Consider the following 12,995-nt stretch of genomic DNA (forward strand, 5'->3'; position numbering starts at 1 on the left):
TGCCAAGAAAAATCAATGACAGCAGCATCGATTGTTCTGTGTTATTTTTAAGGCAAAATGAATCGATTGCCTACACCAGGATGTAGAGCAAACGAAAGCGTAACTATGAATCTAGTGTGAGAAGTGTTTATCACATTCGTGTCAGTCAGTTCAATAGTGTCACCATTTCTCGCACGCACCGTTGCACGGTCTTGTCTATCTACTGTATCTACTATTCCGTGGTGAGTCCAAGCGATTAATGAAATTATGACTGCTCATTGATTGGGTCACTTTATGCAAAGGTTTCTGTGTGATCGCCCCGAAAATAGCAGATCTACAAGCTCTCAACCCTTGGCATGCAGATGTATTTGTGAGTTTGTAAATCGGCTATTTTCGGGGTGCGAAGTATAAACCAGTTTAATAATGTACATGTCTTATTCAGGCGTGCCACCAGCACCTTGATTCAGACAGAAATGGCGTTTTCACCATGGCCGAAAGGAAAGAAACTAGTTCACCTGGATCTGAAAGGTGCCCCCCCAAGGATTGAATACCTTCACAAGGTAATTAAGGTCCCAGTGAAACAAGAGTTCTGTCCACAGTCCACATTTCCACACAGCATGCATGTATTGTTGATAGTGTGAGTTGTTGTTGTTGATATGTTATTACACATTTCTGAATACACTCAACACAGTAGTAGTATATTATATGACAGTGAGAGCCTGAGGCCAATCATGTTGGTTTTGAGTCTGCCTCTCTCCTTGAGTGAGTTAAATGTGTGTTTTACTTTCATCATGTCCCCACAGCTGATCGACTTGTTCTCTCAGCTGGGAGCTGATGGCCTACTGGTTGAGTATGAGGACATGTTTCCCTATGAAGGGCACTTGAACCTGCTGCAGGCAACAGTCCATCCTGCCTACAGGTGATGTATTGTTCGTTGTTTGATTCGCGCATGTGTGTGTGTGTGTGTGTGTGTGTGTGTGTGTGTGGCGTGCGCGTGTGCACAGGACAGGTTCTGCATGCATACACCCACAGACAGTTTATGACTTGCTGATTGACCCACAATGTGAGGTAATAAAACTGCAATTATTACCTGGAATGAACTTACTGAACTTACTGTGAGAAGACACTTTATTCAAAAGCTCTCGTCCCGTCATAAAGATATACAAAATGATAGGATGGTCATTTAATGACCAGCCTCAGGTATGGGGACTGACGTTGCATTGACCTAACTGTGGTCTGTTCATTCGTTGCAGTCACGAGGAGGTCTTGTCCTTACAGGACGTTGCCAAGTCCAGAGGGCTGGAGGTCATCCCTCTGGTGCAGACGTTTGGTCACATGGAGGTGAGACGGGCACTGAAGACTGGAGTTCCTTCTTTAATAGCAACAGTTCACAAACCTTGCTGTTTAGAAGAGACTACAGAACTATTCTTAACACTTAACAGTGATGCTAAACTAGCCCTGCATCCTGCGTCCCTGACGCATACTTTTAAATAAAGGACGCCAGGGGCGTCACAGGGTCTTAGATAGTGGGGGGGATGATTGAAATATTGTGTTTTTTATCCGGTTTTGAGTGTTTTTATTGCGCTTTCGGGCGATTTTCATTGGGGTTTTGGGTAATTTTTCCCCACACAATGGTATAGCAAGCCAGGAGCAGCAAACAGCTCCATAGTTAGCACACAGCACAGCGCATACGCACGCATGTCTCACACACACACACACTACAAAGATTGTTCTGTTCCCACGTTAGATTCAATAGGCTATTACTGACAGAAAAAAAAATGCACGGCGGTTTTGCAAATAAGTCATGCTTTTTTGCATAGACAGCGGCAGCATTGTAAGAAATATATGTCTCCAAGGGGGAAGGAGGGAGAGAGAGAGACACCTTTTTAAAACCCCCCTTTATCCGATAGCGCACGAACTGTCATGATGTCAATGTTGCATGCAATGTTGTTTACATATGCCTGGAGCCTCGCGGTTCTGTATTGGAACTGGGAGACTGCTTCCGGAAGGAATGTAAGCACAATGGTGGGGGCCAGTGGGCCTGGCAATATTAATAACTCCATATTTCTTATGTCACTGTAGGCTAATGAATGTATGGAGACAGTGAGTCTGGGATCCAGGCTGATATTCATTGGTATTCTGCTAGAGAGGGTGCGATAACACCTCTTTTGTTTTACAGTGCCTCAGTGAATCAGTTTATGTGTTGTTGATTTTTAGCTAAACAAATTATCACGATGACTAATTAGTGTAAAGTTGACATAAGAGGAATGTTTGATTATGTAACTAAAGAATGTAATTTGAACGACTGTGTCAACTGAGGTATATTTGCCATGAGTATTCCAACTAATAATTAGTTGACAGGCAGCCTGTACTGATTAGTCATTCATTTTCAGTCTAATTTGTCTCAAAATATACAACATGGGCAAGGAGGTTGGGAGCGCTTGGCTGTAGTTTCGGTAACGAGAGGTTGCGTTTGTGTTGATGAGAGAGCCAGTTTGCAGTGGAGAAAAAAAAAAAAAAAAAAAAAAAGTAGCCCGGCCGGCAAAAAAGGTGGGGGGGATGAGTTCACGTTTTTATGAAAGTTGGGGTGTTCCGTCGTACTCACAATGAATGGTGGTGACGCCCCTGAAGGACGCATTAAACTAAGCATCACTGCACCCCCAGGATGCATACAACTTCTGTCCTTTATTAACAACATAAAAGTAGCTATTTGCCACTATTTGTTTAAATTAAAGTCCTTTTTGATGTTTTCACCGTTGATATAATGCATGTGTCGTCGCGGGAGCCATAAAATAATTCTGGGACCCATTTGAATGACCACCTATGGGTCCCTGGACCCATTACATTGAAAACCTAGCAACATCACTGACTTAAGAACACTTAACATTTACCTCTCTCATGCGCACGCACTCACTCACACTCACACACACAGTCACACACACACACACGCACACGCACACACACACACACACACACACACACACACACACACACACACACACACACACACACACACACAAACACACACTGCTGTCCTTCCACTCATTATTTCCTGCTTGCCTTCCTCGTTTGCTATTTCCATTCAGCAGGAGCTGGGAATGCCACCCATGTCTTTGTCTTTGTTTCCCTGCTGTTGCTGTAGTTTGTGTTGAAACACCCGTCCATGTCGGGCCTCAGAGAGGTGGGCCACTGTCTGGGAACCCTGAACCCCCACAGAGAGGACGGCCTGAAGCTAGTGGTGGAGATGCTGAGGCAGGTGGTGGAGCGCCATCCAGGCCTCCGCACGCTGCACATCGGAGCGGACGAGGTGAAGACTGCTTTTTATCATGAAGACCAGAGTGAAAGTTATAAAAGGTCCAAATTAAAACCCATTAAAACCTGAGGCCAATTCTACAATTGTCTTCTAAATGAGTAGTTCCCACAATTTCAAGATGTTCAAAAGTAGCAGAGATGTGCAAGCTCGCAGCGTGGCAGGAAGTTGTGTGCTGTGAGATTGTATATCTGCTATTTTTGAATAGTCAACGCTAAAATCTAAAGTGACACAAAATGCTCACTCGGTTTTAATGGGTTAAATTTTTTCTGTGAATTTGGCAATTGGCATCGAGTAGCACCGCATCTTATTATGGCTATCTTATTGTAATATTATAGCGTACAACAACCTAATTAAGGGTCACAATTTACTTGAGCATTCAAATTCATACATGTAATTAGCCCTTAATTAATGATTGATTTATCATGAATAACCATACTAATGGTGAGCTTAACCATGTGTAATATACTGTATCATGAAGTGAGGATCGGTCTCTGTTTGTATCTACAGTCTTCGTGTGCAGCTGAGACCGATAGACCCTTTCTATGTCCCATGTGTCCCAGGTGTATCTGCTTGGTGAAGGGGAGGAGTCTAAACTCTGGTTGTCCACACCCGGACGTACAGTGGAGCAGCTCTTCCTGGGTCATGTGACCAGGGTGGCCAAGGCCGTCAAGGAGGTATGGCCTGACTTGAACCTTGTCATGTGGGATGACATGCTGAGAGGGATGAACCATGACACTCTGAAAGGTGAGGGGGGCGAGGTATGGCTCTTGTATTACAGTGGTTATCAAACATAAAAGGCATCTCAAGGCAAGGCACTTACAGTAGGCTCCTATGTAGCCTGACGGGTTCGCGTCCTGTTCCCGACGATATTTGCTGCCTGTCTCTCACCAGGCATCTCCCTCTCACTGTTTTCTGTCCTTCTCCACTTAACACTATAAATAAATGCAGAAAAAGCCCCCAAAAGAATATTTAATAAAAAAAATTGAGTGAACTGGCACAAGGTTTTATTTTTTTATTTTTAGTTTTTACGGAATTTGTCTCTGTATTGGGAAATGATTGTGCACAAAGTACTGATATAGTAAATTAAAATGTATTTACAACATTATGCAATATGTGTGGTTGTCACTGTTCTGCTTGATTGCTGTGTGAAATATACTGTACTTGGCTCATTGCATCCTCTGTTTTCCACCTGACAGCTAGTGGACTAGTAGGTTTGGTCCAGCCCATGTTGTGGGACTACAGCCCTGCTCTGGATGTGGAGACGACCGGTAGGAACTCCAGCATAAACCTTTACATAATACATCATGTAAAGTTCATTTAACTACAGTACTTGAATATGCCCTGTTTTATACTTCGCTGTATGATGGTGTTGTGCGGTGGAAGTGGTCAATCTACAACGCGTCACGTCGCAGTGCATTATGAGCTTGTACAGCTGTACAAGGCAAGCTCATAATGTAGAGGTAGCTGTGGCAACAAATCTGCTATTTTCACTATTTTGAAAATGGTTCGATAAAGTAGTGATTAGGTATGGGCAATATGGACCATATCAAATATCACAGTATTTTGTTTTTGTCCAAATACCACATTTTGTACTTTGATATTGGGATGATAGTGTGGATGACTATTGGTGTTTTAACAAATTTTTACAGAATAAATGATCATCAGTAATGCCTACATAATGTGGGTAAAGGCAAATAATAGAACACCTAGGACAGTCAACTAAATACAGAAAAAGAATCAGGAGAAGACAACGCTATTTGACCAAAAACACAGATCATATAAATTCTCTTATCACAATATTGATATAGCCCAAGAGGAGAGCATGCCCACAGTTAACGGCATCAGATTATACATTTTCACCCGCCTTCTTGGTGCTACTAATATATTATTACTGACATATTGACATATACCGGTACATTAATTTGACGGCTCTGGTCTCCACAGTGTCTCTGTTGGAGAAGTACAGCAGTGCCGGTCTGTCAACGCTGTGGGCAGCCAGCTCCTTTAAAGGCTCCACCAGCGTCCACACCAACGTGGCTCTTACCCAGAGACACGTGGACAACCACCTGCAGTGGTTGAAGGTGGCAGACGCCGTCTCCCCAGCCGTGCGCCTCCAGGGCATTGCTCTCACTGGCTGGCAAAGGTAAGAATCTACTTAGTAGTCATTCTCAAACTTTACTTTTTCGTATTTCGTTTATATGTAGGATATACCGTACTTGACTGTACAAATAGTGGGGAAAGAATAATCAAATATCGAATGTTCATCTATTTTCACCTATTTTTATCAAGAATGCCCCTGAATAGGGACGCTAGGATTCATGTGGTTAGAACTTTTGTATTGCACATTTCAGTGGATTTTGAAAACAGTGCATAAGTCAACATAGGAGTGAGGAATTCATTTGTGTTTTACTTTTACCTGGCCTAAGTGGTCTGTAGGGATGGGACGATAATCGTTATTATGGTTTATCATGATAAAAAACACTCACAACAATAATCATATTGTGGAAAATACAATTTATCGTGAAATTATCCTCCGTCATCGTCATGTACTGGGATCGATTCACCTTTTATTTACAGAGCTGCATATGCGGTAAAACCCTCTATAATTGTAAAAGCTGACCTGGAAATAATGTACTCTACCAAATCTCTTTGCCAAAGAAGAATAGCCGATCTACAAGCTCACGACGCATCGCAAAGTTTTTCTATTTTTTGGCAAATGTTCCGCTCCGGGATAATGTTGGGGATATTTTCACTATCGCGATATTGTAAATCGCTATTTCTTTGGTCACAATAATCGTGACATGAAATGTTCATATCGTCCCTTCCCTAGTGCACTGTATTCACTTTTATTTTCCCATCATGTAAGGTATGACCATCTGTCAGTGCTGTGTGAGCTGATGCCCCTGGCATTGCCATCCCTAGCAGCCTGCCTGCAGACTCTCATCCATGGCCAGTTCAGTTCCGAGGTTCAAGCCAATGTGTCTAAGGGCCTAGGCGTTTCCTCAGTGGAGGTTGAGAAAATAGAGAGGTAAGAGTCAGCCTGTGATACAATTTGCTGCACTGCTATCATACAATGTAAAAATATATGACTTGATTTGTTCCCTATGCAGCAATGTTGATGACTCGTCGTTCCCTGGTGGCAGACTGGCTGCGCTGATCGTAGAGCTCGTATCGATACTAAACTCAAACGATATTTGCGGTTTTGAAAACAACATGTGAGTAAAATAAAAAAAGGGCAATGACGTTTGAAGCTAATTTCAGTGTCTCTTCTACTACTATAGAGTAGAAGGTTTAAAGATAGTTGGTGATATAGTTTTATTTAAGCACTATATTCTGATCGTAATCATTGCTATAGAGTGTTTGTTCAGTAACAGGACCCTATCTCTCCAGCTCTTAATAAAACGGATAATACATTTTCTGGCGAGTTGCCAAATGTCAGCCAACCAGGAGAGAGTACCAGTGTTTCAGTTCCAATTTTGTCTTCCAAATTCACTTATGTATCCACCTGTTTCCGCAAAACTTTACTGTAGCATTATCTGCGGGACACTTCCGGTTAACAGCAGCCATACAAGCTCACGTTGCGTCGCAGATGCAACTCGGCGGCGACGCCGGAAATGCCGCTCGCCTTCTGCGCAATGCACGATGGGATGTTGGAAAGTTGTGGATACTGTGTCAGTTCTCTAGCCTGATTGGATAAAATTGGTATCCAGACCTGAAAATGCATTTTCTGCTTACTCTATAGCAATGAGTACTATCAGAATATATACTTATTGTAACCAAATAAATCACTTACCCTACATTTTAACTGAGGCACCAAATATCCAACTTTCTTACTGCAATGGATATAAGCTTATATTGCCAATAGTCATGTTAAACTACACTGCCAAGTGAAGAATTCTGTATGCCTTTGCTACTGTAGGTATGTAAGAGGGTGGTTTTCTCCTTACCACCGACAGAGGAAAACAGTCAGCCCTCTTATCACCATGCAGATTCGAACTCAGGCGACTGAGTAAGCTTAAAGCTCTTATTTCCATCCATAGTATCTTCCCAATTATGACTCCTTTATTTTTTCTGATTATGCCTAAAACTATTCTATTTTCAGGTTGTTGAATGTGTTGGAGCAGAAAGTGAGCGCTGTGAGGGAGGAGATGGTACGTCTTTACCCACTCGCCACAGCTCAGGAGTGGATAGAGCAGCATGTTGCCCCAGTAGTGGCTCCTATACAGAAGATTGTGGAGGATATCACTGCCTGTTTGCTGGAGATGATGACCCAAAACGGCCTCCCAGCTCTGGCTGAGAAGCCCAAGTGACCCAGAGGTTAAGGATTGTGAGAATGAGGATGAGAATAGGAAAAGGTTCAACAAGGGATTTTCATCTTTCACAGATGCATCCTAATCCAACAGAAGGAACACGCTCCATTGCTTATTCCAAGTGTTCCCTGTGATCTATAAAAGGCACTAGTATGGAATAATGTAATCAAAGTTTTATTTGATTTATTTTCTGTGCAAATACAAGCTGATGTGTGCGGTGCACACAGAAATTACAATGAAACATCAATTACATACAAACAAAATGGTTTAATATAATTCCTGCAATTATCAAAGTAAAAACGATTCTCTTACATATAGTAAATAATACAGCCCTTGATTCATCAATAGCCAAACAGTTTGCCTGAGATTCAGTCTTTGGTTCACAAAGAGGGAAAGATGCTATAACTCTTAACAGTTGGACAAAGAAACAGCTACAGTCAAAAGTACATCACCTTGCACACACAAATCACTCTTGATTGAGCCATGCGAATCCTTCATGCTTGATTATAGTTTACACCATCATATGCATTCATGGAGGATTGGAATAGACAAAACATGCAAAAGGTGATTATCAACTGGGTGGTCCAGAAAAACACTGGCGTTCCCTCTGCTGTGGGAAAAACCTAAAGCACTTTCAAATGGCTTAACCACATAAATACTTATTACAGTTCAGTAGGAAGGCACAGTTAACTATACAGTAGAAGACACATCTCGGGTGGTAATTGGTCCAGGAATGCTTGCATTCAGGTACTTCAAAAATAAACGGTACCAGGTAATCCAAAACTGTCTTTAAAGGGTATTCAGACTTTTTTCTTCTTCTTTTTTCTTCACTGTGTTGCACCGGTATATAAAACTGAGGGAATTGTAGGCGTCTGGAGTGCCATGTAACAAAAAAAACCTTACTGTACACTGTGTTCATCTGCTTTTCATGTAGAGAATATTCTTTTAAGTGCACATGCTTCAGGGGACTATTCCATTGGTTCCCAAGTAGGCCTTAGGTATGATACTGTATATTGAACATCATAATGAAAGCAGACCCTCTAATGTGCAGGATCAAAGCCCTGTGTTAGAACCCATTTACAATAAGGCTAATTATCGCAGAGAGATCAAAGTTAATCTGCCTCATCCTCCGTGTCACTGCTATGCGCCAGATCTTCATCATCCGCAACAAACTCTGCCTCTTCATCCGCAACAAACTCTGCCTCTTCTTGCTCCGCCTCTTCTTGCTCCAAGCGTCGCTGGAGTTCCTCCAGGCCTAGGAAGCGCTTTAGCAATGCACCAACTGCCTCCACATCGCTGGTGGATTTGGCAAAATATGAAACAGAGTTGAATACATTATGAATGTACATAATTGACAAAGCAGGTACTGGATTGTACATACTTATTCTCATGCTATTAAAAATATTTTCCCATTACTCTTACTCTAGGACTAGATACTTAACACAAAATCAAGATTTGTGACTTGACTTCAGGTCTGCTGTCCGACTTGATTTACTTAGTTGCAACTTGTGCTTTAATATGCAATTAAACTTTGCACAGATTTGACCCAGTAAGATCCATGGAGCAACAACTTATTCAAAGAACAATGCAACTTGAAAAGTATCACACCCACGGTGGTTTCACCTAATATATACGTTTGTTTAGATAAAAGTAGAAAAACTATGGACAGGTGATCTTTGGAGAGGGTATACAGATAAGAGGACAAAAGAATCTAGTTCCATTCCATTATATAAAAGCTGTGTAGAGATGAGGTGGGGAACATAGACAAGATCCAAGGCAACTCTCTTACTTGCAAGTAGAAAACAAATTTATTTTAAATCATGGCAGCAATATTAAAAGAAACGACTGACACGTTTCAGCTTTGTAGGGCCTTCATCATTAGTAGGCTAGTCAATCTAAGGTTTGACCCAAAAGAAATTGCAATAGTAATGGTTCAAGGTTTTTTATGATCCTTAGGGTCATCCAAATAACATATTAAAAATTGTGAATTATATATTTAGTGGATCAAGGTAAATTCAGGGGGTTCATGTTTGAGTCCATTCACTTACTATACAGGAAAAAAAAGACCCCCAAAGAATCTTCTTTAAGTAGCATGTGAGGGGTCTAACTAGGGGTTTTTCATGATCCTGAATCCATTGCAAGCATTTGTTTTGCACAAAAAACATTCGTCAGGTTAAAAGCGGACACCACAAAACGGAGCTGGCCCCAGAAAAGTGATGACTCATCACTAATCCATAGTTTTGTAGTGTCCGTTTCTAGCCCAAGGAATGTTTTTCGTGCAAAACAAATGCTTGCAATGGATTCAGAATCATGAAAAACCCCTAGTTAGACCCCTCACATGCTACTTAAATAAGATTTTTTTGGGGGTCTTTTTTTCCTGTATAGTAAGTGAATGGACCTAAACGTGAACCCCCTGAATTCACCTTGATCCACTAAATATATAATTCGCAACTTTTAATATGTTATTTGGATGACCCTAAGGATCATAAAAAACCTTGAACCATTACTATTGCAATTTCTTTTGGGTCAGGCCCTTTTTTAGCTTAGATTGACTGGCCTATAGAGGAACCGGAACTGGTTCCATCACATTTGGAACCTGTCATATATGGACTAGACATCTTCTATGCAATTACAATACCGGTACTCAAAAATGTCAAAGACCATTGTAGGTTTGGGTCCATTTGGTTCCATTTGTATATTTGGAACCCGCTATAGGAATCATTAAAGGGGAACCGTTAAGGAATTGGACCGATAAAGAGGGAATTGTTAAGGAACCGGACTTATTCAAATTCTAAAAGGATCCCAGCCCTACAGAATGGGAAGACGTAAAAATGTAAGGCATCTCTGTTCGGGTTACCTGCGTCCACCGACTCCACCCAGCATAGCGGTGTGTGTCAGAGGGTAGGAGAGACCCGTAGCGAGCCTCAGCATCAGCACAAAGCCCGTCCCCAAGTAGCGGACCGTCTCCTCCTGGACGGAGACATCTCGCAGATGCGTCAGGTCCAGCACCACTGAGAGATGGATGGAGAAAGAAATCTTTATACAAAAACATGTCTTCTGAAAAACATGTGTTGCTTGCTATAATGTCAGGGTGCTCAAACATTTTAATGTCAAGGACCCCCAGAATGATATGTATTTGGCCGCAGACCTGCATCTCAAAGTATTTTATATACACACAAATAGTTGCGATTTTGGCATTGAATATTGGAATGTGTAAATAAAAGTTACATTTCTGCTTTTTGTACAAAACTTTCACAGCGCAGATATGGAAAATACCTTCAATATACAAAGAAACTATTTCTTCTTTGTGAACAAAACTTTCACAGGGCAGATATGGCAAATAACTTCAATATACAAAGAAAATACTGACACTGAATAATGTACTTTATGAAAATATTTGAAAATGTATGAACATTTATCAACATGGAAACGATTATGACGACCATGAAAAAGTAAATGCTAAAATAATTGTGATTAGGCGCCCACCACCATTCAGCAAAAGTCAGCTATCGTCACAGAGTAACATGAATTATAAGTATGAATTAGGATTTAAATGTCGTCTGTCCTGTAGAGGTTATGCCTTACAGCACTAACCATCTTCCCGATGTTACTGACCTTTCTCCTGTCCTCTCTTCCACAAGGTCAGGATGAGGGCGTACAGACTAAAAGACTTGAGCTCAATCAGGTTCTTGGTTTTGTCGAATACGGCCTCCTCCCATTCCTCCATGTTTTGCATGGCCACAAAGATGCAGCCAGTCACGTAGAAGAGTTTCCACAGGATGCTGTCTGTTGGTTCCAAATAAAACACAACAGAACACATGATGGGTGACACCATCTGCTATGGAGTCGCCAAACAGGTTCCAACAGAACGTTTCCCCATTTGGGACAGTGGTGTACTGTGAAACAGTGCAGTACTGTACATCAAGCACTGGGTTGGGACCCATTTGTGGGTCGCGTACACAGTGAAAATTGCCCTCTACAAGCTCACAACGCTTCGCACCGTGTTGTGAACTTGTAGATCTGCCATTTTCACTAGTTTGTGTCTCGGGCAAACGTCTTTTTTAGGTTCCCGACCTGAAAGGTTTGGGAACCACTGTTGTACATCATCCTAAACAGGGCTATATTATTGACAATGGGTGGGTTAATAGGTATTGGTGCGTGTTGTTTGTGTACCTGAGCTGTAGTATGCAGCAGCCAATCCAATCGATGCTATACCTAAAACCAGATAAAGAACTCTTTTGAGGCAGTACAAGACCAGGGCAAATGATAGAGAAATACAGACAAGACTTCTTCAACCAATCATTTCATGTACCATTTACTAGTAGCAACAGCAGTTATATGTAAGCCTTGTGAACGCACGTATGTGCGCGAGCACACACACACACACACACACACACACACACACACACACACACACACACACACACACACACACACACACACACACACACACACACACACACACACACACACACACACCTAACTAACTTACCAACAAGGAGAGACCAGGATCGGATCCCAGGTGACCTCTTCAAGTGGAGCAGGGTGGCAGTCTGCTCCTCTACCATCATGTATCCCATCTGACCAACAGAGAACATATTATTAGCGCTGCATTATCATCCCTTTACATTACATTTAATACATTATACTAGAACTGGGGCCATGAGTTTCTTTCCCGGCAGGGCTGGATCAGATTACATTTTGAAATGTAGCCAGATGTTAACTGCAGTGCCATCATGTTTGTTTGTTATTTGTTCGTTTGTCAATAATGAATACAGACAGTCATATCATTTTGTTAAAACTTACATTACTAGACCAGTAAATAGACTTATGTCCAGCTGCTGTGGCTGTGATATTACATACAAGTATACATTTCATGTATTATGGAATCTGGATACTGAAATATGTTTCAGGGCTACTGGAATACATGAATGTATCTTTGATATCACAGTTATTCTAGAGCTACTATTCACTGCCAGCTCTTTTAGTAGGACTTGATTATGGCTACTTATTTTTTGTAATCTAATAATGAATCCAGATCAGTTACAAACCAACACTGACTGTAATGTACGACAGATGATGATGCTGATTGATGATGATGATGATGACCAGGTACTGTCTGTCCATATGCAGGCCGCATAAGTCAAAGGGACTTTTACACTATAAATATAGATAAAGCTTAATTTATCCATTGACTTACCTTAAAGTCTTCAACTTGTCTTCAGCTGCTATGCACTGGTTAGTTTAGCAAGAGAAATGTGTGAGTTGACTCAGTTCAGTTGCATTACAAGGAAGTTGCACATTCCATTTCACATAACTGCCGTTTGAAGAGGCTGCTACTTCCTCCTGCTTTAACCACCTCTGATTGGTTGAAGCCTTGACGTGGCTGCCCA

The 12,995-nt window shown here is 41.6% G+C and overlaps 2 protein-coding genes across 2 annotated transcripts; one reads left to right on the forward strand and one right to left on the reverse strand.

The window, feature by feature from the left end:
• Positions 1 to 81: 81 nt before the first annotated feature.
• On the forward strand, positions 82 to 7,654 carry hexd (hexosaminidase d). The gene is made up of 12 exons (XM_080747873.1): positions 82 to 221; positions 422 to 539; positions 783 to 898; positions 1,233 to 1,320; positions 3,122 to 3,286; positions 3,853 to 4,036; positions 4,489 to 4,560; positions 5,237 to 5,435; positions 6,159 to 6,320; positions 6,403 to 6,507; positions 7,212 to 7,301; positions 7,395 to 7,654. Exons 2-12 carry the CDS (start codon positions 453 to 455, stop codon positions 7,600 to 7,602), a joined length of 1,476 nt encoding a protein of 491 aa, XP_080603999.1. The 5' UTR covers positions 82 to 221; positions 422 to 452; the 3' UTR covers positions 7,603 to 7,654.
• A 114-nt stretch (positions 7,655 to 7,768) lies between these two features.
• On the reverse strand, positions 7,769 to 12,932 carry cybc1 (cytochrome b-245 chaperone 1). The gene is made up of 6 exons (XM_080747874.1): positions 12,803 to 12,932; positions 12,095 to 12,182; positions 11,776 to 11,817; positions 11,218 to 11,388; positions 10,460 to 10,613; positions 7,769 to 8,898 (listed from the first exon to the last, which is right to left on the reverse strand). Exons 2-6 carry the CDS (start codon positions 12,180 to 12,182, stop codon positions 8,715 to 8,717), a joined length of 639 nt encoding a protein of 212 aa, XP_080604000.1. The 5' UTR covers positions 12,803 to 12,932; the 3' UTR covers positions 7,769 to 8,714.
• Positions 12,933 to 12,995: the final 63 nt, after the last annotated feature.

Source organism: Nannobrachium achirus, assembly GCF_963921795.1.
Source record: "Nannobrachium achirus genome assembly, chromosome: 18".
Taxonomy (NCBI): Eukaryota; Metazoa; Chordata; class Actinopteri; order Myctophiformes; family Myctophidae; genus Nannobrachium; species Nannobrachium achirus.